Source organism: Lolium rigidum, chromosome 6 (assembly GCF_022539505.1).
Source record: "Lolium rigidum isolate FL_2022 chromosome 6, APGP_CSIRO_Lrig_0.1, whole genome shotgun sequence".
Classification (NCBI taxonomy): domain Eukaryota; kingdom Viridiplantae; phylum Streptophyta; class Magnoliopsida; order Poales; family Poaceae; genus Lolium; species Lolium rigidum.
This window is the reverse complement of record NC_061513.1, coordinates 55439536-55467009: the sequence shown is the minus strand read 5'-3', so window position 1 is coordinate 55467009 and position 27474 is coordinate 55439536. Positions and strand designations below refer to the sequence as shown.

General features: G+C 41.7%; 1 protein-coding gene across 2 annotated transcripts; it reads left to right on the top strand.

Annotated features, from left to right (window-relative positions):
* The first annotated feature begins 14463 nt into the window (after positions 1-14463).
* Positions 14464-27007, top strand: LOC124667530 (uncharacterized protein At5g08430-like). Of its 2 annotated transcripts, none has more exons than XM_047204800.1 (15): positions 14464-14643; positions 14960-15116; positions 15171-15899; positions 16140-16267; positions 16459-16518; positions 17738-17788; positions 18628-18698; positions 18869-19023; positions 21958-22011; positions 24162-24218; positions 24299-24349; positions 25077-25133; positions 25280-25324; positions 25822-25893; positions 26221-27007. In XM_047204800.1, the coding sequence occupies exons 1-15, from the start codon at positions 14605-14607 to the stop codon at positions 26829-26831; spliced, it is 2337 nt and encodes a 778-aa protein (XP_047060756.1). In that variant the 5' UTR covers positions 14464-14604; the 3' UTR covers positions 26832-27007. The 2 variants fall into 2 exon arrangements, with proteins under 2 accessions (XP_047060756.1, XP_047060755.1); XM_047204799.1 differs by having other exon boundaries at positions 26212-27007.
* Positions 27008-27474: the final 467 nt, after the last annotated feature.

Here is a 27474-nt window from a genome sequence, read left to right as displayed (position 1 = left end):
GAGGATGTATATTAAATATTTTGTTGCAGACTCCTCGACTTCTTCACGAGTCGAGAGTTCTTTGAATTCTTCTGCTATTGATGAATCAGAACTTGTGCGTCGTCTGCGCGATCAAATTTCTCGACTGAATAAAGATATAGCTGGCCTTCGTACTATGGCAGCATTGGTAAAGAAGAAAAGTGAAATTGCTGTTGTAGTCGAACAACATGATTTAGATCGCCTTCGTGTGGCTACCGAAAGCCTGAGCTATATAAGCAGTCAACCACCTCTTTTTTGTTTTATTGGTATTTCTGTAAACGATCTTCTGTTGACTTGGTTGTTGTCTCCAAAATAGAGCACGAGTAAATAAAATACATTAATAATTATTGCAGCGAGTGGCCCAATCCTTTTTATAGCAAACTACAAGACGGTTGTTGTACTTATGATGACCAAACGTTCCTGAGGACACACGGGAATTTCATCATGCGCTTTCGCTTCACATAGCTAAATAATCTTCAATGGTTTGGTTACTGTTGTGTGGGTGAACCCACTACCCCATACTTGGACTAATACATACTTGTGATTATACCTCTTGCAAGCATATGCAACTACAATAAAGTAATTAAGATAAATCTAACCACGGCCTTAAACTTTGAGATCCTACACTCCCTCGTGCAACGGTTTCCTAACGGGGGTTTACGTTTCTGTCGCTCTCGCAACCCCACAATTAGTAGCCAAATACACGATGCATTCCCCTAGGCCCATAAAGATGAAGTATCATGTAGTCGACGTTCACATGATACCACTAGAAGAATAGCACCACAACTTAAATATCAAATTATTGCATATTACTCAACATAGTTCCACTACCAACATGATTTCTCCCATGTTCTCAAGAACTAAACGAACTACTCACGAGACATCATATGGATCATAATCAGAGGTGATATAATGATGAATAACAATATGCATTTCCCCCTTCCCCCTCTCGTGAGTGAACAGTAACTTGAGAGCCTTTTCTCTTCCGCCGGCTCCCCTCTCCCTCTCCTCCGGCGGCCTCACCGGCCGAAGTGACTGGGAGAGGGGAGGCCGGCCCCCCTCTGTATATAGTAGCCTAGGAGTAGTTTATGTTCCCTTTGTGGTGTTTGGCGATATGCCGGCGGATGGAGAGCTCCCGGCGTTTCTAAGCGACGTTAGGCGGCCGGTGACGGAGATCTTGATGGTGGCAGTGGCGTGGTGCTGGTGGCCACTGCTCAATATTCTCCTTCCCCTGTCCAGGAATAAGCTTGAAGGATCCTTTACTCTTCTTAAGCTACATGATAATAACCTTGTGGGGACTTCTTTCTTCTCCCCTCTCGGTCTCTGTTGCTTGCGTGAGGCAGCTCCTTGTGACGGTAAAGCAAATGTCCGTTGGGAACCCCAAGAGGAAGGTATGATGAGTACATCAGCGAGTTTTCCCTCAGTAAGAAACCAAGGTTTATCGAACCAGTAGGAGATGAAGGCCACGTGAAGGTTGTTGGTGAAGGAGTGTACTGCGGCGCAACACCAGTGATTCCGGCGCCAACGTGGAACCTGCACAACACAATCAAACTACTTTGTCCCAACTTAACAGTGAGGTTGTCAATCTCACCGGCTTGCTGAAAACAAAGGATTAAACGTATGGTGTGGAGAATTATGTTTGCTTGCAGAAAACAACATAGAACAATGATTGCAGTAGATTGTATTTCAGATGTAAAAGAATGGACCGGGATCCATAGTTCACTAGTGGTGTCTCTCCAATAAGATAAATAGCATGTTGGGTGAACAAATTACAGTTGGGCAATTGACAAATAGAGATGCATATACATATCATGATGACTACTATGAGATTTACTTAGGGCATTACTAATACGTCTCCAACGTATCTATAATTTCGTATGTTCCATGCTTGTTTTATGACAATACCAACATGCTTTAGTCATACTTTATAATGTTTTTATGCATTTTCCGGTACTAACCTATTAACAAGATGCCGAAGCGTCAGTTCCTGTTTTCTGCTGTTTTTGGTTTCAGAAATCCTACGTAGGAAATATTCTCGGAATTGGATGAAACAAAAGCCCACAGTCTTATTTTCCACGGAGGGTTCCAGAACACCGAAGAGGAGACGGAGAAGGGCCACGAGGCGGCCACCCCATAGGGCGGCGCGGCCCCACCCCTGGCCGCGCCACCATATGGTGTGGGCCCCTCGGGTGCCCCCCTACGCTGCCCCTTCGCCTATTTATTCCCTCCGCCGCGAAAACCCTAGTATCGAGAGCCACGATACGAAAAAAGTTCCAGAGACGCCACCGCCGTCAATCCCATCTCGGGGGATTCTGGAGATCGCCTCCGGCACCCTGCCGGAGAAGGGAATCATCACCGGAGGGCTCTACATCACCATGCCCGCCTCCGGACTGATGCGTGAGTAGTTCATCCTTGGACTACGGGTCCATAGCGATAGCTAGATGGTTGTCTTCTCCTCTTGTGCTATCATGTTTAGATCTTGTGAGCTGCCTATCATGATCAGGATCATCTATTTGTAATGCTACATGTTGTGTTTGTTGGGATCCGATGAATATTGAATACTATGTCAAGTTGATTATTGATCTATCATATATGTGCTATTTATGTTCTTGCATGCTCTTCGTTGCTAGTAGAGGCTCTAGCCAAGTTGATACTTGTGACTCCAAGAGGGAGTATTTATGCTCGATAGTGGGTTCATGCCTCCATTGAATCTGGGACAGTGACAAAAAGTTCTAAGGTTGTGGATGTCGTTGTTGCCACTAGGGATAAAACATCAATGCTTTGTCTAAGGATATTTGTGTTGATTACATTACGCACCATACTTAATGCAATTGTCTCGTTGTTTGCAACTTAATACTAGAGGGGTGCGGATGCTAACCTCGAAGGTGGACTTTTTAGGCATAGATGCATGCTGGATGGCGGTCTATGTTCTTTGTCGTAATGCCCTAAGTAAATCTCATAGTAGTCATCATGATATGTATATGCATCTCTATTCTGTCAATAGCCCAACTGTAATTTGTTCACCCAACATGCTATTTATCTTATTGGAGAGACACCACTAGTGAATTGTGGACCCCGGTCCATTTTTTACATCTGAAATACAATCTACTGCAATCACTGTTCTCTGTTGTTTTCTACAAGCAAACATCATTCTCCACACCATACGTTTAATCCTTTGTTTTCACCAAGCCGGTGAGATTGACAACCTCACTGTTAAGTTGGGGCAAAGTATTTTGATTGTGTTGTGCAGGTTCCACGTTGGCGCCGGAATCCCCGGTGTTGCGCCGCACTACACTCCTTCACCAACAACCTTCACGTGGCCTTCATCTCCTACTGGTTCGATAACCTTGGTTTCTTACTGAGGGAAAACTTGCTGCTGTACGCATCACACCTTCCTCTTGGGGTTCCCAACGGACGTGTACTTTACCGTCACAAGAAATTACGACAAAAAACATAGACCGCCATCCAACATGCATCTATACCTCAAAAGTCCACCTTCAGGTTAGCATCCGCACCCCTTCCAGTATTAAGTTGCAAACAACAGACAATTGCATTAAGTACTGTGCGTAATGTAAACAATACAAATATCCTTAGACAAAGCATTGATGTTTTATCCCTAGTGGCAACAGCACATCCACAACCTTAGGGGTTGCTGTCACTCCCCTAGATTCAATGGAGACATGAACCCACAATCTAGCATAAATACTCCCTCTTGGAGTCACAAGTATCAACTTGGCCAGAGCCTCTACTAGCAACGGAGAGCATGCAAGAACATAAATAACACATATATGATAGATCAATAATCAACTTGACATAGTATTCCATATTCATGGGATCCCAACAAACACAACATGTAGCATTACAAATAGATGATCCTGATCATGATAGGCAGCTCACAAGATCTAAACATGATAGCACAAGAGGAGAAGACAACCATCTACCTATCGCTATGGACCCGTAGTCCAAGGATGAACTACTCACGCATCAGTCCGGAGGCGGGCATGGTGATGCAGAGCCCTCCGGTGATGATTCCCCTCTCCGGCAGGGTGCCAGAGGCGATCTTCTGAACCCCCGAGATGGGGTTGACGGCGGCGGCATCTCTGGAACTTTTCTCGTATCGTGGCTCTCGGTACTAGGGTTTTCGCGATGGAAGGAATAAATAGGCGAAGGGGCAGCGTCGGGGGGCGCCCGAGGGGCCCACCCCATAGGCCGGCGCTGCCAGGGGTGGGGCCGCGCCGCCCTATGGTGTGGCCGCCTCGTGGCCCCTCTCCGTCTCCTCTTCGGTGTTCTGGAAGGCTCCGTGGAAAATAAGACCGTGGGCTTTTGTTTCGTCCAATTCCGAGAATATTTGTAAACTAACTTTTCTGAAATAAAAAACAGCAGAAAATAGGAACTGGCACTACGGCATCTTGTTAATAGGTTAGTCTCGGAAAATGCATAAAAACATTATAAAGTATGACTAAAACATGTTGGTATTGTCATAAAACTAGCATGGAACATAAGAAATTATAGATACGTTGGAGACGTATCAAGCATCCCCAAGCTTAGTTCCTACTCGCCCTCGAGTAGGTAAACGATAAAAACAATAATTTCTGAAGTGACATGCTACCAACTTAATCTTGATCAATACTATTGTAAAGCATATGAGATGAATGAAGTGACTCAAAGCAATGGTATATAGTTTGCTAACAAAAAGATAATGACTAAACAACTGAATCATATAGCAAAAACTTTTCATGAATAGTACTTTCAAGACAGGTATCAAAAAGACTTGCATAAGAGTTAACTCATAAAGCAATAAATTCTTAGTAAAAGGCATTGAAGCAACACAAAGAAAGATTTAAGTTTCAGCAATTGCTTTCAACTTGTAACATGTATATCTCATGGATAGTTGTCAACATAAAGTAATATAACAAGTGCAATAAGTAAGCATGTAAGAATCAGTGCACACAGTTGACACAAATGTCTGCTTCTAAGATAGAAAGAAGTAGGTAAACTGACTCAACATAAAGTAAAAGAAAGGCCCTTCGAAGAGGGAAGCAGGGATTACTCATGTGCTAGAGCTTTTTACTTTGAAAACATGGAAACAATTGTGTTAACGGTAGTAATAATTCTTATGGGTTATGCATAAAACTTCCTATAAGTTGCAAGCCTCATGCATCGAATACTAATAGTGTTCGCACCTTGTCCTAATTAGCTTGGATTTCCATGGATTATCATTGCATTACATATGTTTTAACCAAGTGTCACAAAGGGGTACCTCTATTCCACATGTACAAAGGTCCAAGGAGATAAATCGCATTTGATTTCTCGATTTTGGTAGATCTCAACTTAAGGACATCCATACCGGGACAACATAGAAAACAGATAACGGACTCCTCTTTTTAATGCTTTAAGCATTCAACAACAAATAATATTCTCATAAGAGATTCTGAAGATTAATGTCCAAGCTGAAACTTCCACCATGATACATGGCTTTGGTTGGCGGCCCAATGTTCTTCTCTAACAACATGCATACTCAAACCATTCAACTCATGGCAAATCTCTCTTACTTCAGACAAGACGAACATGCATAGAAACTCACATGATATTCAACAAAGGTGTGACAAGTTGATGGCGTCCCCAGAAACATGGTTACCGCTCAACAAGCAACTTATAAGAACTAAGATACATAGCAACATATTCATTACCACAATAGTTTTTTAGGCTACTCTCCCATGAGCTATGTATTGCAAAGACAAGGAATGAAATTTTAAAGGTAGCACGCAAGCAATTTACTTTGGAATGCCAGAAAAATACCACATATAGGTAGTTATGGTGGACACAAATGGCATAGGTTTTGGCTCAAGGTTTTTGGATGCACGAGAAGCATTCCCTCTCAGTACAAGGTTTTGGCTAGAAGGTTGTTTGAAGCAAACACAAGTATGAACCGGTACAGCAAAAACTTACACAAGAACATATTGCAAGCATTATAAGACTCTACACTGTCTTCATTGTTGTTCAAACACTTTTATCAGAAAATATCTAGACCTTAGAGAGACCAATCATGCAAACCAAATTTCAACAAGCTCTACGGTAGTTCTCCACTAATAGATTTAAACTACATGATGCAAGAGCTTAAACATGATCTACTTGAGAGCTCAAAACAATTGCCAAGTATCAAATTATTCAAGACAATATGAGGCATTTTCTATTTCCAACCAAATGACAACAAGTACAAGTGCTGCGGCTTTCAGCTTTCGCCATGAATATTAAAGTAAAACGAAGAACACAAGTGTTCAAATGAAAAAGTGGAGCGTGTCTCTCTCCAACACAAGGATTGCTGGGATCCGAATTTATTCAAACATAAACAAAAATAAAAACAAACAGACGCTCCAAGTAAAGCACATAAGATGTGACGGAATTAAAATATAGTTTCACTAGAGGTGACCTGATAAGTTTGTTGATGAAGAAGGGGATGCCTTGGGCATCCCCAAGCTTAGACGCTTGAGTCTTCTTGAAATATGCAGGGATGAACCACGGGGGCATCCCCAAGCTTAGACTTTTCACTCTTCTTAATCATATCATATCATCCTCCTCTCTTGATCCTTGAAAACTTCCTCCACACCAAACTCAAAGCAATCTCATTAGAGAGTTAGTGCATAATCAAAAATTCACATGTTCAGCAAGGACACAATCATTCCCAACACTTTTGGACATTACCCAAGGCTACTGAAATTTAGTGGAGCAAAGAAATCCACTCAAACACAGTAAAAGAGGCAATGCGAAATAAAAGGCAGAATCTGTCAAAACAGAACAGTCCGTAAAGACGAATTTTTTCGAGGCACTTAACTTGCTCAGATGGAAAAACTCAAAACTAATGAACGTTGCGTAAATATCTGAGGATCACACATGAATTTTCGCAGAATTTTTTGATTCTTCTATAGAGAGAAAAACGCGAATTCGTGACAACTAAGAAATCTGTTTCTACGGAGAAATCCAAATCTAGTATCAACTTCCTATTAGAGACTTTACTTGGCACAACAATACAAGAAAATAAAGATACAAAGGTATTGCTACAGTAGTAACAAGCACCTTGACTCAAATATAAAACAAAAATTGCAGAAGTAAAATAATGGGTTGTCTCCCATAAGCGCTTTTCTTTAACGCCTTTCAGCTAGGCGCAGAAAGTGCAAATCAAGTAACATCAAGAGAAGAAGCATCAACATCATTACCACGGGCTTTACGCCTACCTCTCTTACTCTTATTCTTACTCTTTGGTCTAGGGAATATATGACCGCCTCCGGGTGCAGAGGTTAAATTTAAGGTGCCTTTTTCCACATCTATGGTTGCTCCCAATAGTTTCAGCAGGGATCTTCCAGGTGTGATTTGTCCTGTCCCTACACATTCAATAACGAGATAATCAGTGGATACTGTTCTTCCAAGAAAGGTGGTGAACACACCTTCAGCTATCCCCTCAGGAATTATAAGAGAATTATCAGTAAGGGTTATTCCTTCTCCACCTTCAGTAAGTCCCCATAGTGTCAAAGATTCATAAATACTTTGGCATAAGGCAAAACTCAGACATAATATCACAACGGGCATAAAAAGTTTTACCACAAATAGCAACCTTAATAGTAGGTACCCACATTGAAGGTTCAAAGCTTACTGGAACATAATCATAATATTCACGAATCTGATCATACCCTTCTTTTAAACAAGATATATTTGTCTCGAGAGTGTTTAGTCTATTATGAATGCTAGCAAGAGATGAATCAATTTTACTAGCTGAGCTAAATGATGCAACCAATTTTTTTATGACATTAAAAGCTTGATCCCCATGGCAGTGAAGGAAATCTCCTCCCACTACAGCATCCAAAGCATACCTATAGCTAGCGAAGAATGAGCCCAAAATAAAAGTTACTAAGAAGCAAACTTAGAGTCATTTTAGGTTCAGTTTTTCCATAAGAATCAAAAATTCTAGACCAAGCATCTTTAAAACTCTCCTCATCCCCTTGTTTAAAAGTAAAGATCAATTCCTCGGGTGACGAAGTAACAAGTACAGGACTAGACATGATAACAAAATAAATTAAATGCAAGTAACTATTTTTTGTGTGTTTTTGATATAAAGAAAGCAAACAAGACAGAAAATAAAATAAAGCAAGACAATAAACAAAGTAAAGAGATTGGATGTGAGAGACTTCCCTTGCAGCGTATCTTGATCTCCCCGGCAACGGCGCCAGAAAAGCTTGCTGCTTGCGTGAGGCAGTTCCTTGTGACGTTAAAACACACGTCCGTTGGGAACCCCAAGAGGAATGTATGATGAGTACAACAACGAGTTTTCCCTCAGTAAGAAACCAAGGTTTATCGAACCAATAGGAGATGAAGGCCACGTGAAGGAGTGTAGTGCGGCGCAACACCAGTGATTCCGACGCCAACGTGGAACCTGCACAACACAATCAAACTACTTTGTCCCAACTTAACAGTGAGGTTGTCAATCTCACCGGCTTGCTGAAAACAAAGGATTAAACGTATGGTGTGGAGAATTATGTTTGCTTGCAGAAAACAACAGAGAACAATGATTGCAGTAGATTGTATTTCAGATGTAAAAGAATGGACCGGGGTCCACAGTTCACTAGTGGTGTCTCTCCAATAAGATAAATAGCATGTTGGGTGAACAAATTACAGTGGGCAATTGACAGAATAGAGATGCACATACATATCATGATGAATACTATGAGATTTAATTAGGGCATTACGACAAAGAACATAGACCGCCATCCAGCATGCATCTATGCCTAAAAAGTCCACCTTCAGGTTAGCATCCGCACCCCTTCCAGTATTAAGTTGCAAACAACATACAATTGCATTAAGTACTATGCGTAATGTAAACAATACAAATATCCTTAGACAAAGCATTGATGTTTTATCCCTAGTGGAAACAGCACATCCACAACCTTAGGGGTTGCTGTCACTCCCCCATATTCAATGGAAACATGAACCCACTATCTAGCATAAATACTCCCTCTTGGAGTCACAAGTATCAACTTGGCCAGAGCCTCTACTAGCAACGGAGAGCATGCAAGAACATAAATAACACATATATGATAGATCAATAATCAACTTGACATAGTATTCCATATTCATGGGATCCCAACAAATACAACATGTAGCATTACAAATAGATGATCTTGATCATGATAGGCAGCTCACAAGATCTAAACATGATAGCACAAGAGGAGAAGACAACCATCTAGCTACTGCTATGGACCCGTAGTCCAAGGATGAACTACTCACGCATCAGTCCGGAGGCGGGCATGGTGATGTAGAGCCCTCCGGTGATGATTCCCCTCTCCGGCAGGGTGCCGGAGGCGATCTTCTAAACCCCCCGAGATGGGGTTGACGGCGGTGGCGTCTCTGGAACTTTTCTCGTATCGTGGCTCTCGGTACTAGGGTTTTCACGACGGAAGGAATAAATAGGCGAAGGGGCAGCGTCGGGGGGGGGGCGCCCGAGGGGCCCACCCCATAGGCCGGCGCGGCTAGGGGTGGGGCCGCGCCGCCCTATGGCGTGACCGCCTCGTGGCCCCTCTCTGTCTCCTCTTCGGTGTTCTGGAAGGCTCCGTGGAAAATAAGACCGTGGACTTTTGTTTCGTCCAATTCCGAGAATATTTGTAAACTAACTTTTCTGAAATCAAAAACAGCAGAAAAAAGGCTACTCTGGGACGAGTGGATGCTCTTAGATTGAGAAAATGGAATAGGAGGAGGTTCGACACGATGGTCATCTTGACGGCATGGCTACTCTGGAAGCAGAGGAATTCCATGGTGTTTGGCAATGTGAGGGAGCTATGTAACCATAGGCGGACCTAGCATCCCTCCAGCCCGGGCGGCCGCCCAGGCTTCCGGTCGGCCGACAGGCTTATTTTCGTCCGTATTTTACATGTATTTGATACAAAATTAGCACACTAAACCTATTTGCCCAGGCTTTAAAATTTTCCTGGGTCCGCTTATGTATGTAACGTAGGTTAGTTGATTGATATTGTGCATGACGAGTTCAAGTTACGGGAGAGTGTGAGAGGGAGAGAGAGAGCAGGAGTAGGAGGGAGCGAACACCTGGAGAGAGAGAGAGAGTAGAACTATTTTTTTTGAAGCACAAATTATATATATTAGGTCAGCAAGCCGCCTCATTAAAAACCTCCCAGTCCCCTTCAGTACCCTGGGAGGAAAAGAGTGCGTAAGAAACTTGCTGCCTCAGAAAACAGTATGATTACAAAATGATCACCCGATCGTAAATAAGAACAGGATCTAGAAAAGGGGGAGGATCAGAAAACCAAAACTCCCTAACTTCCTGGGTGTAACCATGGCGAGCCAACGAGTGTGCAACCTCATTAGCTTCTCGCGGGCAGTGTGTGAACGTCGCCATACCAAGAACCGTTAACAGATGTCTGCAGTCATCAATAATCACCGCTCCCGTTCCTCGATATTCCGATGGATCTCGGACAGCTTCCACCACCTCCATCGAGTCAGATTCTACAGCTAGAGACTGAGCTCCAAACTGCTCTGCCAGTTTTAGTCCATTCAAAAGGGCTAAGGCCTCCATTGTTGCCACGTCAATTGCATGGTCATTATACTCACAGCAGGCCGCAATAAAATTTCCTCTGGAATCTCTTATAATTGCACCGGTTGCTCCTCTCCCCGTCTCTGGTTCATAAGCAGCATCCACATTTAGCTTGTAGACTCCAGATGCAGGTTTTGTCCATCCTCCTCTACGGATCATATTTCCATTACCCTTCATTTTTGTACTGTTGGCAACAATGCCTTTGATATTCAACACTGTCCTCACAATATTTGGTACAGGTTCTTTATTTTTTATCTGCCTCCTAGACCACCAGATGTACCAACTTGCTACCATGACAGTAGCCACTCTATTGTCCAAAACACATGCAATACCGCCTGGCTTTTCTGAACAGAGAAGTTCCTCCAGGATGACCGACCCTGATCGGTCCATTACTATGGCCGCATTAACATTTTCCTGGAGCCCCACGCCTTGCCAAACCTCTTGTGCTCTAGGACAACTAAACAGCATATGGCGGATATCTTCCGCGTTGATCGAACAGACAGGGCAATTGACTGAAGAACCAATGTGTCTATTCGCTAAAACACAGTAACATGGTACAATCCCATGTAAGGCACGCCACATAAAAATCTGAATTTTGCGTGGGACTTGTGTGCTCCATATTTTCTTCCAAACCTCATGAGGAGATGACCTATCCGAACTGTCTGAACGGTTCACTCTCCTTCTGTATGCATGTCTCCATTCTGTATAATATGCCGATTTAACCGAAAAACATCCAGATTTGCTTAGACTCCAAGCTATAAAATCCGACTGTCCAAAATTCGGAAGGGGAATCCGAATGAGAGAGAGAGTAGAACTAGGTTTTGTGTGGAGGGAAGGTGTGTGCCAGCTCCGATTGTTAGAAATTGGTTTCAGATCTCTCGTAATTGGTTCTATTCTATACCTAATAATAAAGGGAGGATTGTTTCCTTGGTCCAACACTTTTTTGGATAAGTTTACCCTCCCACCAAACCCCATATTACGAACAGATGCCACCGGGTGACGAACCGTTTTTTCTGCCGTTCGCTGAGTTTCCACGTCGTCCCGTGTTTGTCGACCGATCTGCGTCGTCTCGTGTTTGTCGACCGATCGCTGGGCTGATCTCTTTCTACCGCCGCTGCAGCCCAACACATCCAGGCACGGCTATTTTTTGTGTCATTAGTCCCACATCGCTTTTCTATACCAAGTCTGAGCAGTTTATATACACAAGTTTTTAGGTTACATCAAGCTGCCTTGGAAACTACAAGCAGCATCAATCGGAAGCGATTTAAAGAAGGAAATTGAAAAGGCTATGCGGGATCGGAGAAGTTGGACAATTGGAGGCCGAATAAAAGCAGAAAAAACATACGGGATCCAAAGAATACGGGCAGAGGCTGGCGATGGAGCGCAGCGCAGCTGCTGGCTCACGGGAGGGGACGCGCGTGAAGGGGAACGGATGTAGAGAGGGGCGGCGGAGGAGCCCGTCCTGGCGTCCTCACTTGATCGTTGGTTGGGCCAACGTGGGCCAGACGAGGCAGCTCCGGCTAGGCCTGGCCGGGTGGGAGATCTTCTCCTTTTTTTTATTCAAAACATTATTTTATTTCTGTTTGTTTTAAAGCTGTTTTCAAATAGGTGGAAGGTCTTCTCCTATTTTTATTCAAAATATTTTATTTTATTATATTCTATGTGATATAAATATCATTCAATAAAAATCAACCCAATATCTATAATTTTTTTTAGATCTTCGACATAGCAGGTTCTCAATTACGGGTGACATATCTATCTCAACGTCTCAGCGGTAACAACTGTACCGCCTCTAGGAAAACCTGTTAGGGGTTTTCCAACTCTCAATTATGCGATGGAATTATGACAGTTCTTAATTGTTCGACAGTTGCTCATTGTGTTACCCGGTGCAACGCACGGATATTTTTGCTAGTCTCTTTCTATAAAAATATGGCACGCGCGTTCTCGAAAAAAAATAGTACTACTAGTAGTAGTCTTGGTCGCACGAAATGTACTGATACATACACGGACCTGGCCCCGCCGGACCGGACGCCCGGGCGTGGCGCTGCACAGTGCGAGACTGCCAGTGCGCACGTCTCCTCCTTCCACATCAGTCCGTGACGCCAGAAACTGTGGACATGGCAAACGAATGTGGAGGTTCCTAGGCTGGTACTGTAGACGTGACGCGCCCTGCTGCACTTCTGCCAGGTGTCGAAGGGCACCCGGCACCCACACTTGGCTGGCTCGCCCCGTAGCCTGCAACTCGACTGGAGACGCCGCTTGACGCTCTCTCTCGTCACACTCAACCCCGCCCACCGCCCCGCGCCGCTCATAATAATCTTCGCCGATTCCCTAGCCCCCGCACCCCGCGCCGCATTAATTTCCAGCCCCCGAATCCCCAAACCCTCGCCCCATCCCGCCGCGCCGCCTCCCCAATCATCGCACAAGGATTCGCCGCAATCCGCCCCCCTCGCCGCCGCCGTCTCGGTCGCCGTGGGGGTTCTGGGCGGGGGGATTGGGGTTCTAGGCGGAGGGGGAGGGACGGGGCGATGGGGAGGAGGTGCAAGCAGGCCGCCGATGACATCGCCGAGGAGTTCTGCTTCGTCTGCAAGGACGGCGGCGACATCCGCGTATGCGGCTTCAAGTAAGCCCATCCCCCCCTCTTCTGGTTTAGTTTTACCACGGGGGTTCGGTTGGGTTGGGTTGGTTGTTGCGGCAATCTGCGTCCTGAAAAGGGAGGCTTGTTGCTGCTTCTGCTTTTTTTTTTTTTTCCCCAGGGGGAAGATTGCAATATTATTACCGATCATCTGTGTTCTCCACTCATCTGTGTTCGTGCAAATGCCCCCCACTCATCTGTGTTCTCCATTTACCAACCGATCAGGGCATGTGTGATGTCCTCGTTTGTGCGCACACCTCCTGTCAGTTTTCTGTCTCCGCCTCCTCCTGTTCCGTTTGGGCAAAAAAAAAAAGGTCTGGTTATGTAGTCGTTGGTGGATCGTGCACTGCTATGTGCTACCTCCTGCCTCTGGCACGTTCCTCCCTGGTGTGTTTGGGAGAGGGCACCATGCGGTTAGGTAGATGATGATGATGATGATGATGCAACTGTGATGTGTGGTGAATACAATCTGCTTACTAGTTGCTGGGTTGGAAACAACATCTTCTGTATCATTTCTAGTCTAACTGTCGGCGATAATTTCACTGAATGTGCCTTGTGATGTGTTTCCAGGAACTGCCTCAAGGCTTACCATCCGCGCTGCGTGGGGAAGGAAGACGACTTCATCAGCTCCAATGACCAATTCACCTGCGGTGAGGGCTTATGCTTTTACACTTCCTACTTTTTCTACCATGCATGACTGACTGCTATGGGAATCAGCGCTACATTGGTGCACACATGTTTATGCTGCGTGCTCATATTCAATTATCCATTCCCCTGTCATGGCCAAGAATCCTGTATCATATTCTGCATTTGGGAAGCCCCTGCTCTTCATGTTCATCTCCTTTTTTTTTCCTTTCGTTGTAAAAAAGAAGCTGCTGGGTGCTTAACCTTATAGAATATAATATGCTTTGCCCTTGTTCCAGCATGATGTAGCATGACGCGCAACTGTGTTCCAGCGCCGCAATGTCTCCAACTAGAAACTTTCCTATACATAGTGGCCCTGAATTTTTGTTATGATGTAGGCAGTAGGCATAAGCAAAGGACGTTTCAACCAAACCTCACATTCTTAGTGTTCACTTTGCTGTATACCATACACTTCAGTATATAGCTCCCCTCCCCTCCTGACTTCACTTTATCGAAATGCCTCGTTTAACTTCTGTCCTGTAAAATAATGATATTGGTTCTTGCTGCTAACATTTAACTCTTTACAGATTGCCACAAATGTGCTAATTGCAAAGGGGATGCACTCTATGCATGCTTCTGTTGTCCAACTTCCTCTACTTGTCAAGACTGCCTGGCAAAAGTTGACTTTGTCCCACTGAAAGAGAGCAAAGGATTCTGCAGCAGCTGCTTAAGTATGGCAATAGTCACTGAGAAAGACGCTGGCGATGAACAGGTAACTAGATGCATATGGGATATGGCCATTATCATACCCACAGCCTGTTTTTGTATTACAGTTATTAAGACCTTCCATTTTTCAAAGCAATACCAAGTTTCACTAGCATCCCATTAGTCAATTATCTGCATGTTGCCCCCTGTACCTGTTTTGGATTCAACAGTCCTGCTGCTCACCGTAAAGCATATTCACCGTATATTTATCTGTATGCTGTCCCCCTGTACCTTTGTTGGATTTCTTTGTAGAAAGAAGTCAGGCTAGTTTTTATTTTTTCTTCCTTTTGTCTTTTCTTACAAGTATCCATGTGCTTCTCCAGCCTGCAGATGCCCCAGAGCCAGAGGACTATGAATTATTGTTTAAAGATTACTGGGAAGTAATTAAAGGCAAAGAGTGTCTCACATTGCTCGACTTGCAAGCAGCAAGTATTCTTCTGAAAAGACAAAGCTGTAAAGAAGGTAGGGATTCAGATGAACATCACAACACTGATGAACATCACAACACTGATGAACATCACAACACTGATGGACATCACAACACTGATGGACAGTCATTGGGTAATGATGATGCTGGGCAAACATTTCTGCTTGAGCCAATGGACAAACCAAGTGAAGTGCAAGCACCACCAAAGAGAAAGAAGTCAAATAAGAAAACATATGTTGGCTGGGCTTCAAAAGAGCTAACTGAATTCCTATCCTGTATCGGTAAGGATTCAACAAAGCCTCTTGATCATTACGGAGTTACTCGAGTTGTCAGGGAGTACATCCAACAGAATCTACAGGAGAATACAACAACACCAAAGCCTTTTGTCCCAAGCAAGTCGGGACAAAAGGAGAATAAGAAAAAAAAATCTGTGGATTGTGATGTTAATCTGCATTCTTTATTTGGTAAAAACAAAGTGAAGTTAAACATGATCCATAGCCTGCTGGAAACACATCTCGCTGTAAATGCCATTTCAGAGGATGAAAGCGATGGATCTGGGGATGACTATGGCTTGACGGTAAAAAAGAAGCCGCGCAATTGTCTGGAGCCAAAAGTTCTTAATAAGGTTTCAGGAATAGACAAGAGATGTGTTGCTGCTCTCAATCAGAATAACTTGAATTTAATTTATTTGAGAAGAACTTTGGTTGTGAAACTTCTGAGTGAGCTAGACACGTTTCATCAGAAAGTTGTCGGTTGTTTCGTTAGAGTGAAGAATGATGTCAAGAGTTATACTTATATGATGACTAAGAAACATTTCCAGCTTGGCCTAGTTACAGGTATTTTTTAATTTCAAGCACTCGTCTTCTGATGCTTTCTATAATTTATTTGTCAAGCATGCCCAGCATACTTGTAGTTTTAGAGAGAACCCAAATCATGCTGCAGCCTGCAACATCCTTTTATTTACTTCATCAGAAAAACACATGCATTTAGAAGCGGGCTGACTTCTGCGTTCTGCTGTTTTGTCCATTCTATGAAAGGAAGCAATTTTCTCACCTGCTTGTTTTTATCCATAACAGGCATTAAGAAATCTTCAGAAGAATACAAGATTAATAAGGATAATAAATGTACAGACATTCTTTTATGTGTTTCCAGTATGTTGGATGATGTCAAGATCTCATCGCTGTCAGATGAAGACATTGAGGAGGTATGGTTTAGGATTTATGCTACTGCATACCGGTGGAAAATTGTAGCGAGTGCTAACATTTTTTATGAGTTAGAGGCTGTTATTGCTCAGCAGATTCTGCAAAGTTGCTTCACCTACTCCAAATACAGCCTTTTTTTTTTCTTTTGAGTATCGGGCTGGTCAAATGATTATTCTTCTATCCTTGGCAACAGGATGAGTGCAACGATCTTCTTCTCTCGGCAAAGAAAGATCACTTCAAAAGGCCTACTGTTGTAAGTTCACCTCGCTTGAAGCTTTTTTTTTTTCACTGTAATGTTTGGCCATAAGATATACTGGGTGCACCTGACATACAATTTTCTTTCGTTGGATAAAATTATATTTAGACATGCATTGCTTTAGTTCATCTGCTGCTACTGCTATTTAACTATTTTGTCTATCTAGCCCATTGAAGTTGCATGTGTAAGATCAGTCTATATGTCTACTTGTATGTGTCTAACCTTAAAATTTATTTTTTCTGTGAGATTGAGAAACATATTTTGTTCCTCCCCTTCATGCTTTCATTTATACATGGTTAAACATCAACACTGTCCTGTTGCCATACTAGCATGTCAAAGAAACAATAATCTTGCAGTTTTTCTGCCCCCTCCGACCCATATTAGTTGCCACTAATATAGATGTATCTAGACATATTTTAGTTGTAGGTAATCCATACTAGTGGCAAGCAATATGAATCGGAGGGAGCAGCATATTTGAGTTGTCAAACAAAATGATATAATGGGACATATGATTGTGTCAGGAGTAGGTTTGCTCCTTGTGCAATGCGTCTGTTGTCAAATTGGTATATGCATCATTTCCTTTGTCCCTGTTCACATCTGATGCATATGAGACTGTAGCAAATACTTGGGAGGAAAAACAAGCCTGCATTATGTAGTCATAAGGAAGTGACTTTCAGTAGTCCCGTTGGATACTATCTCTTTAACTGGAATCATGTAAGGACAGAGATAGAAAATGTTGTGTATCTCATGATGGCACTCCTGTGTTTGTTAGTTGATAATGTCGTTTTAGATAGTAAGGTCTCCAAATCCACTCTGGATTACAAATATCTGTTGTAAAATATTGTAGAAATGGCTTAATTAGCAATTATAAAGTTATTTTAAGACAGATCTACCCATATGTTTTTCATAAAATGAAGTCCAGTCTAACATTCACAGTTATATTCTTGGCAAATTTGGACTCCGCGTGTCACAGGGTATCCCTTTTTGATTGGAGCTGGTAATGTAGCGAGTGTGCATGAGATCTGTCATGATATATTTTGGTGCCGTATAAGCCATCTTGTTTATCTGTGCTTCTTAGTTCCTAGTATATGGAAAAAGTTTAAAAGGCTTATTTAGGATCCCTTTTAAGTGTCATTCAGTCTCTTTTTTTACTTGAGCTTCTAACAAGCATATGTCAAGCTACTCTCTTAATGCCATGAGTTTGTCCTTTTCACAGGCTGAGTTAGAGGAAAAAGAGGCAAGCGTACATGCAGACATAGTAAATCATGTAAGCGCATTCTGGTGACTTTAATTTGGTACTTTATTGTGCTAAATGTTGAATGTAAATAAATGCAACTGGACAAACTTTATAAATAATTGGTTAGATGCAAGCAATTTAGTAAGAGACCGAGTGATTATAAATCATTTTGAATGAAATGGTGCATGATTTAGCAAAAGTTTCTTAATATACTCTCAAGTCTTAACTCTTAACTGCATAAAGGAGTATCATAGTTTCAACCTTAGCTTGTGTTTGAACTGGTATATATTTAGTTGTTTTTCCTTTGTCTTATGTTTGATATTTGAAGTGCTCTGGCATTGTGAGTCTAGAGTAGACGGATCTGTACATGTTCAACTCAGTTCCTGAGCAGTTTAGGCCTTTTCTGAAATCCTGATAAAGGTAAACAGTAATACGGAGTATTTTTTTGTTGTTGTGGGAATATTATGAATGCAGTATTTTTTGCTGAAAAATAAACAATGTTCTAGTGGTGAACCTGACCTTTCAAGATCAGGGTTTAGGTTTGGCGCTAGACATGACGCCTCTAGTTAGGAGGTAGAATATCATTTTTGTAAAAGTTGGCTGGATTAATTAGGACATATTTAATGTGGTTATTAGAGTTTCCCCACCATTCCTCAAAAGGAAAAGTGTTATATCTTTTAGTGTCATGCTAGCTTCCTTGCATGCTAAAGTTTGTTACGTTTGTTTGATAGATACCATGTGAAGCCTGAAAGAAAATTCGGAGTTCTCATCTCAAATTGAATACCCGTGCTCCCTACTGATATATTGCGTGATATCTGTATGCTAGTTATGCTTCTCTACAATGATTGGCTAAATTGCCTTTTCTTCAGTGGATTGACAGGGAGCTTCAAAAGATAGAAAATGAATTGGAGAGAGCGCATGTGAAGGGGTGGCGCCAAGAATATCCTTTCCAGATTGACTAATAATATGCAGCATAACTAATAATGCTTGTGATTTATGGATTTGTCTTTTTTCTTATTATGTTACTGTAGCTTATTGCAAACCTATGACTTAAAACACTGGAAAGAAACTTTATGTGGTGCTTTTTTCCTTGACTGATTCTCCTTTTACATTCTATGACCTAAGTTGCCGAAAAAAAGTTCTAAGCACACCAGTTGAAAGACAACGCCGTCTTGAGGAGATCCCAGAAATTATTCCAGACGCAGAAGAGAGTAAAGATCCTGAAATTGAACCAGCAGCTAGTGGCCCTGTCCAAGCGGATCGAGGTACAAGCACTAATTTCTGTTCTTAATTATATAACATTTTTTTCTCTTCCATTCCATATGCTTCATTAAAGTGTTACATGCTCCATGCCTCCATCCAACATTTCCCCCTTGGTTCCCGTTATGGAAACCAACATTACCGAAGTTCATAAACTAACACCTGGGAAAAAAACAAACAAATGGAGATACTTTGTTTTCTCGAATTTCTTAGCTAATTCTTTTGAAAGAGTTGTTAGCTGTTAAACATACTGTGAACAACTATTTGATTTTGCCACTGCATGATTCTTGTGTTTGCCTGGGAAGACTGATTTGGCGTTTACAAGTAGCCAAGTGATTGCAACATAGTGCCGAGATGAGTGATGTTTTAGTGGATATTACTAATACTGACTAAATATATGAATTTATGTATGTTGCTGTTAATGCATATAGTATTCTATGTACTTGGTATGATGGATATGGCCAAACATCAGCCTTTGAAAACCCTCTGTAAATTAGAGCCTTCTTTTGCTTTTTATTTGAGGGGACACAAGTCCTTTTTTCTGGTTGTATGTAATTCAGTTGATACAGTATAACATGACTATAAAGGGACTATCCAACTTCAACTCCGAAATACACACTCTGTTCAGTGTTCACATCCACAATTCCACATCATCCCTAAACTGGAACGCAGCAGTGTAATTTATCTTAGATGACTCATCTATTAGTTGGTCTGGAGTTATTTACCATTGAATTTGATTGTGTTCTAAAGCCTTCCTGGTCCATTGTTAACTTGTTGACTTGTTTGCTAAAATAGTCATGGTCATTAAACTGTATCTTATTTAGGTCCAACTGCCAAGTAACTTATCAGTGCACAGGTGTTTCAAAGATCCCCATGAAGGCGCCCTACTTCAGTTATTCTATGTTCCTTTTGAAATAGTAATCCTTTTTGTGAAAAAGGAGTTGTCAGCTATTTTGTAACGTAGTGGATACATAACATGTACCTATGTGTTGGACGTATGATTAAAACACAGGTCTTGTGTTTCAAAAGTTATGCTCATTTTTTGGAAAATATTTGGAATTTATGTTTTTGTTGTATAAAACTATGAATATTACTTTATTGGACCTGTTTACTAAATATCGGAGTAAGTTGATTGAACAACTTATGTGTACATTGGCCACTGCATTTCACCCAAGTTTTTTCTTCTTTGAGAAAACATGAAAAATTGATGGCTCCATGCATTGCTAGAAACTACTCCCTCCATTCCACATATTACTCCGCATATAAGGCTTGGTCAAAGTCAATCTTTGCAATCTTTCGCCGACTATCTATGATATGTAAATAATAATATATTTTTACATTTAGTTGATCAAACTTGGCAAAGTTTGACTTTGACCAAACCTTATATGCAGCGTAATATGAAACATAGGGAGTAGCAAAAGAGCAAGGTTTATGTGGATGCCTTGGGATAGGCCAACCTTGCACACACGCTGACAGCTATCCTAACTGCCAATGGAAAGAAGAAGGCGGACTCGTGACACCCGCCATTTCTTGACGTAGATAGTAACCAGCTGACCTCTTCGACCTCTTCTATCGCATGGCTAAATGTTACGATGCCTATCTTCTGTATTTTAAAAAGTGCATGTTACCTTCTGAATCAACTCCTTTTAACACTATAGATGCACCGTGGGTGCTATCAAAAGACATTTGAAGTCCTAGAAGAAAGCGGGGAAAAGTTTTAGCTACCTCTATCGGCTGAGCCCATTGAGACCTGAAGTTCATAAGACTCGCCTGCACCAGGAGGCGCTCCCTGCAAATCCTCCGTAACACCGCTCCTGAAACTGTTCGATCGGAGGAGTGGACAACACGCGTAGGTAGTATGTACATGTTAGTAAATTCTTGACACGTTGATAGTGGCTAATATTGGGCAATAGTGCACCAATGCATGCAAGTAGCAATAAGGCCTAAACTGCTTGGTAGAATACCATTTTATCTGTTGAGGCCTACATGGTTAGGTTGGGGTCAGACAAAACCTTTTTTTTTTTCACAAAGGGCCGGGCAATATTTTAGCAACCATCTCAATTATCAATCTCGAGTATTATCAAAATTTATCTATTGAAGCCTAAATGATTTGAGCAAAATATCTTCGCTTCATCTAGGTGATCAAACTTAAGTATGGTCTGATTTTCTTTGATTCTCAAGCTTTGCCAAATAAGGAAATAAATCATGATGAAACCGTACTCTAAGCTCAGCTCACAGTTTGTGCGCAATTTGACTGGAGCAACTAGACAACCTTGATATTATCCTAGCAAGTTCAATTTTAAAGATGGTATAACTTTCTGTTCGATAGGTAGGTTTGGCCTAGATTGGCTTGAAATGCTGTTGATGTTTTGCAGCTTGTATTGTGGCCATATGACCACTGGTGACTCAGATCGCATGCTTCGTATCGAACACTGGGTCTTGCATCTATAGGCATATTAAAATAGGCAGTGAATATTACTTTTAAGCGAAAATGGATATTGTGTGACCAAATTTGTCGCCAGATACCTTCCCAAATTTTATGTTCTTTTTGTTACTTTTTATTTGTTTAGATACTTCCTATATATATTCATAACAAGTACTTGAGTATCTGCATTGCTGCAAACTTGCAATATTTTTACATGTTATAATCTGGATCCAACTTAAATGATGTTCCAGATTTCTTTCCGGTTTTATGTTCTCTTATGCTTTGCTTCTTAGGTTAGATACCTTGTATGCATTTTTAGTTAAGCTACACATTATAATATATTTTCAGAAGTGTAACGCTGCTAGTATAATCTGGACTCACCATATCAGATGGTATTCACTCCGCTAGCCTCTTAGGGTGGATGTGAGAGCACCTTTAAACTTGTTTTAGTACTATAATAATAGATTACTCATTTGCTATGTCAACAAGAGGCTAATGTTGAACCATTCTGCAGGTAGCAGACGGAATATTGCTGCTTGCTTAAAGGATGCAGAAGAAATATCTAAAGGTTTGCTCATTTTATCTGGTTTAGATTTAGTTCAAGCGTGCTCAGTGTGTACCTGTGTATGTCTGCGAAGGCAAGTGCGATCGCAACCATGTTTGCACTAGAAGCTGAGGAACTCTGACAAAAAAAAAGATCTTACGCTGTACCCTGGACCTCTGTTGCGCGACTTCAGTCGTGGAGGGGTTGTCGCACAACAGAGGCAGGGAAGAAGTAACGTGGGGAAGGATATTAGATCTGATTCTTTATTGATTGTCCTTAAGGGTCTAGAGGCAGGCATTAAATAGCCCATGCATATTACTAGGCCTAAGGCCAGAATCCTAACATACTTGGAAAGGACTAAACAACTTGGAAACTAACTCTAGAGATACGATCATATTAAATTAAAAGGATACAGAATGATTCCCTACTATTCGCTGCACCAGCTAATGTCTTCATGTGACATTTCTCCCCCCTCGAGTCAGCGCGTCCTCGAGCTGATAAGCTGGTTAGGGCTGCTAAAAATCAGCCATTATCGGCTGCATTGTCATCATAAAGGAATGGATCAACCTCCATGATATACAACTTCTTGCAGCGGTGACCTGGGTCCTGGGCCAAACTGCTCCTCAAAGTTGAAACATAGGCCCTGAGCTCGGCGGGTTACCATCTCCGCCTGAGCTAGCGTGCGCCGTTGGCGCCCAGCTCATGCTGCAGCCACTCCTCCTGGTGATGGGAGAGCTGGAACAGGGAGGATGTCAGAGTCTGAGAGTCCTGAAGCAGACCATTATTGGCTCTCACGGCTGGTTCTGGACCTGGGGTACCCAGCTTGCCCAGCGTTCACAGGTGCACGCCAAACACATTGCCTCCAGGAGAGAAGCTGGCCGCCACATCTCCACATCGAGTGTGAGGGGCTCTCGAGGCAGGCATTAAATACCCCATGTACATTACTTAGGTCTAAGGCCCGAATACCCCATTTACATCACTTAGGCCTAAGGCCTGAATACCCCATGTATTAGATCTGATTCTTTATTGATTGTCCATAAGGGTCTCGAGGTAGGCATTAAATACCCCATGTACATTACTTAGGCCTAAGGCTCCTATCAAACTTGGAAAGGACTAAACAACTTGGAAACTAACTCTAGAGATACGATCCTATTGAATTAAAAGGATACATAATGATTCCCTACAATTCGCTGCACCAGATAATGCCTTCACGGGACATTATCCATCCTTTTGGTGAACGCATATGAGAACCTTTTTTTAGCTGCGATCTTCTCCTCCCTCTCGTGCTGGCTGAGGAGACAAGACCTAGCTGACTTGTTTCAGTTTAACACAAACATATAAAGGAAACATTACTCCTGCAAAACTGCCAAAAAAACACACGCTTCATGAAACTTATCAAAGAACTACGGTTCACGTCCTCCCTGCCCCCGCTTTTACAGAAAATCGTACTCCTGCGATAGCTAACATACCTGACATGTGGGGCCCACACCGTGCACTAATTTTTTCTCCATGTTACTGGATTTGCAAAGCTGGTGTATCGTCTTGTTACTATGTGTTTATATCTGACTATCTGTGTAACATAGCATACGGCGTAGCCTTTGAAAAACAAAATTTGGTACAGTTGGTGACTTAGTGTGGCTGTATTCGTGGTAACATAGTTGGAGAAAGGATCACATGCTCACTTGTTTCCAGCTACAATGTTCCCTGCGGTAAATAAGCTAACCTATGGCATCTGCAACGACAATCCTGAGATCAGAGTACCTTGAGAAGTTGCATGTTTTCTTTTAATTTGGTTTAATTATTGGATTCAGTCCTTGCTAAATTTATTGAGTAACTTTTGTAATTCTTAGCATTTGCTTTTACTGCTACTTTTTCTCTAAAAGTAACCATGTGCGAGTATCCTATTATGAAGAGATACATAAATTAGATCATTTTTCGGATTATGTGCCATTTTATTTTCCACTTAACATCTACCTCGTAGATTGTTTGCATGTTGTAGCTATGCCTTCCCCTTCAAGTAAGCTATCATTTGATATAATACTGCTATCTGCGCCTCTACCTTTGTCTCTAAATAGTTTGTATTGTGAGCTCTAGTTGTTAACATTAGATAGAACTAATCTCACGAATGTCATCTCTTCATAATATTAAGGCTTACTTACCTTTCTTTACTCCAGATGCAGCAAAGCAGTTGCCTGTTTCACTGGAATTCATCATAGAAGAACCACGAGAAGGTTTTTTTAGTAGTCAGTTATGATGTGTTGGTAGCTAATTCTTACAATAATATTTATTTCTTTTCTCCCTTTTATTGCAGCAAAGCAGTTACCTGTTTCTCTGAAAGACATCATAGACGAACGAGGAGAAGGTTTGTTTTAGTAATAAGTTATGATGCGTTGGTAGCTAACGCTTTGGAGTTTGAAGAATATTTATTTCTTTCTACCTTTGATTGTCTTGTATTTGGTTGGTTTGCCTGTTCTATTTGTAGTAGTAAGACCTATTTGCCCATATTTTACTCATCAGTTATGATGTTTAGGTAGCTAATGCTCAGAAGAATATTTCATTTGTCGCATTTTTGTCAATTTTCCATGTAAGGTGCAATTTTTTTTTAGCAATGTTGTTGGAGCTTTGCGCTAATCATGTATTTTCGTGTTACTCTGTTTAAAATTTCTATTCTGCCCCTTTTAACATTAGCGTTCTCCGATAAATAAATACTTGTTATTTGTACTGGATGGAATATATTGCAGGTTTGGTCTGATTCTCTTCTTAACTAAGAACTGCTTACTTTCTTGTCTCCAGATGCAGTAGAACAATTGGATTATCCTTTAGCCACCTTTTAGAATAATAATGCCCATATTTTCTCCTCCTTTTATCTTCTGGGTTTGTGCCAATTTTCCAAGGTGCACTTCATGAGTTGTTTCATATTGTTGGAGTTGAAGGTTTACCATGTTTTCTCCCTTAGGTTTCTGTTCCATGGATATATTTGCCATTCATCACTTCTGCTTTTCTACCTTGAAACAATCTGTTGCTTAAGTCTTTACTTGCTATTAGATGAAACTTTTTAATATGAAGACCTACTTGCCTTTCTTTTCTAGGTGTAACACAGCAAGTAGCTGATTCTTTGGAAGTAGGCATAGATGAATCACCAGAAGGTTTGTCTTTGGTAATCAGATATGGGTTTTCTGGTACCTCGTGTTTGAAGAAACTATTACACCTTTCTTTTCCTTTGTTTACCTTACATTTTTAATTGTTGACTAACTGCCATCTATGGGCTACTTGCATTCTTCTGTCTGTCCAGGTGCATCTTTGCGAAATTCTGCTGCTTGTGAAGTTGCTTTTGAAGGTACTCTACACCGGATCCTTTCTTTCCTCACTTGCATCTTTTGAATTCTTAGTAGTCATTTCGAAGTCTACTCTTATGCTGCAATCTGCAAGTGAAATTGCAAACTGGTATTCGCTTGGTGCTAAGAGAAATAAAATACTTAAATATTGGACAAATCGTATGGGACAAATACTACTAGGCTGCACATATATGTCGCCTGAAAGATAGTTGTATATTTGTAGCTAATGGTGGAAAGCAAAAGTAGAAACCACACTACGAAATAGTGCATCTCAACAATCATACTACTTTCTTGTGTCTAACATGCTGATATAATGTGTATAAATTAGTGTATTCACATTTCAATATAGTTTATGTGCTTCGGAGGATCGGTGGTCATGTCTGTTATGAGCTGTCGTCTCGTTGTACTCTTATTTATCTTCTGTCATGGATACTGATTTATTGATTGCAATTGGTATAGTTCGATTTGGATCTTTATCTACCCACGTTAATCCATGCAGCTGGCGGTAAAGCCCTCTGTAATGGTGGCACTCCTGGTCCTGTAATGTCTATTCCAGTGCACAACTGTCAAGGTTTCCTATTCCTACTCACCCCTCTTGCTAATTATGTGCCTGTTAACTTTCCAGATTACTTTTTTCTGCATATTGAGACATTTTTCATTAATTTATAAGTTTTGACCCATTTATAATGCAAGTATAATTAGATGGTGGTGCAACACGAAAGGAAATAGTTTGCATTTGGCTACTACCATTTTACCTGTTCACTATATATAGTTTACTCTTCAGGTTGATTCCTCACCATATAATGCATTGAAATACTATACTTAACCCTTTGACAATTATTGCTTTTCTACATGTTCCCCCTTCTCCAATAAAAATAATCTTCTGAAGTTAATGCAGATGGTGGCACAACTCAAGTCATTAATATAGACAGTGGCAAGGATGGAAATGGTTCTAGGCATCACGTTGGTTGTGACAAAGAGGTCATCAATCTGGACAGCGATGACGACGAGGATATTCATATGGAGCAGCGTGTGCCAGAACGGGCAACATGTGGTGCACCTGAAGCCACGAACGGGATCACTGCACGTACACATCATGCCCCGGAAGCGGTCGATCGGAACACTGTGTACACACATCATGCCTCTGAAGTAGCCTATGAGTTCGCTGCACATAAACATGATGCTGCGAAAGCCGGCAATGGGGTCACCGTACCTACAGTTTGTGCTTCCAAAGATCTCAATGGAATCACTGTGCCTGCAGTCAGCACTTCACAAGCCATGACTGAGGGTGTGGCGCCTGCTCGCATAACCCTGAACGGGGCCACCGAGTCTTTAAGGATGTGGCATTACATTGATCCTACAGGAAAAGAACAAGGGCCACACTCGATGGATCAAATGCGGAAGTGGCAAGAAGCCGGCTACTTCGATCAGGCCTTCCTCGTGTGGAGAACAGGGCAGACACGGAGGAAAGCCATCTTGCTTGTAGAGGCCATGCGGATGACGTTCTAGTGCGGCGGCCCCTATGCATTGCATTTTGCTTGGAAAACCTTAGGCTGACAAGGTGTTTTTTGTTCGTTGCTTTGCCAAGTGTAACTGAACCTGGGATCATTTATGTTAATAAGTTAGCGTGGATGTTTAGCTTGGGCAGGAGATGGTCTAGAGTGGAATAACTTTTCTTTTTGTCTTTTTCTCAGTCGGCAGCGGTATAGTCATTTTAGCAGATTGTGGTGTCAAAATCACCTCAACCAAAGAAATGTAACAAATTTTGCAATTACTCCCTCTAGTTTGTAAGTCACAATTTTTGAATATCTTGGTCCAAGATACTAGCTGATTGGGTCTCATTTTCTCTCTCATTGGTGCATGCATTATCTTTCTCTCCCTCATTGGTGCATGCAACCCATTTCTCTCCCTCGTTAAATAAAATTATGACTTAGAGGTGGGGGTTATGGAACAAATAGTTTTTAGAAATATGCCTTACTCTCTACGACGGAGGGAGTACTTCACATATAATTGAATTTTTTATTTGTTTTGCTTGTCAGGATTGGATCTTCATAGCAACAGTTTGGACCTTTTTGATTCATGCTCGCACTTTGCGGAATTAAAGTTCAGGTTTTTTTATTACATACCATGGTGAATGTTTTGTTCCTTTCCA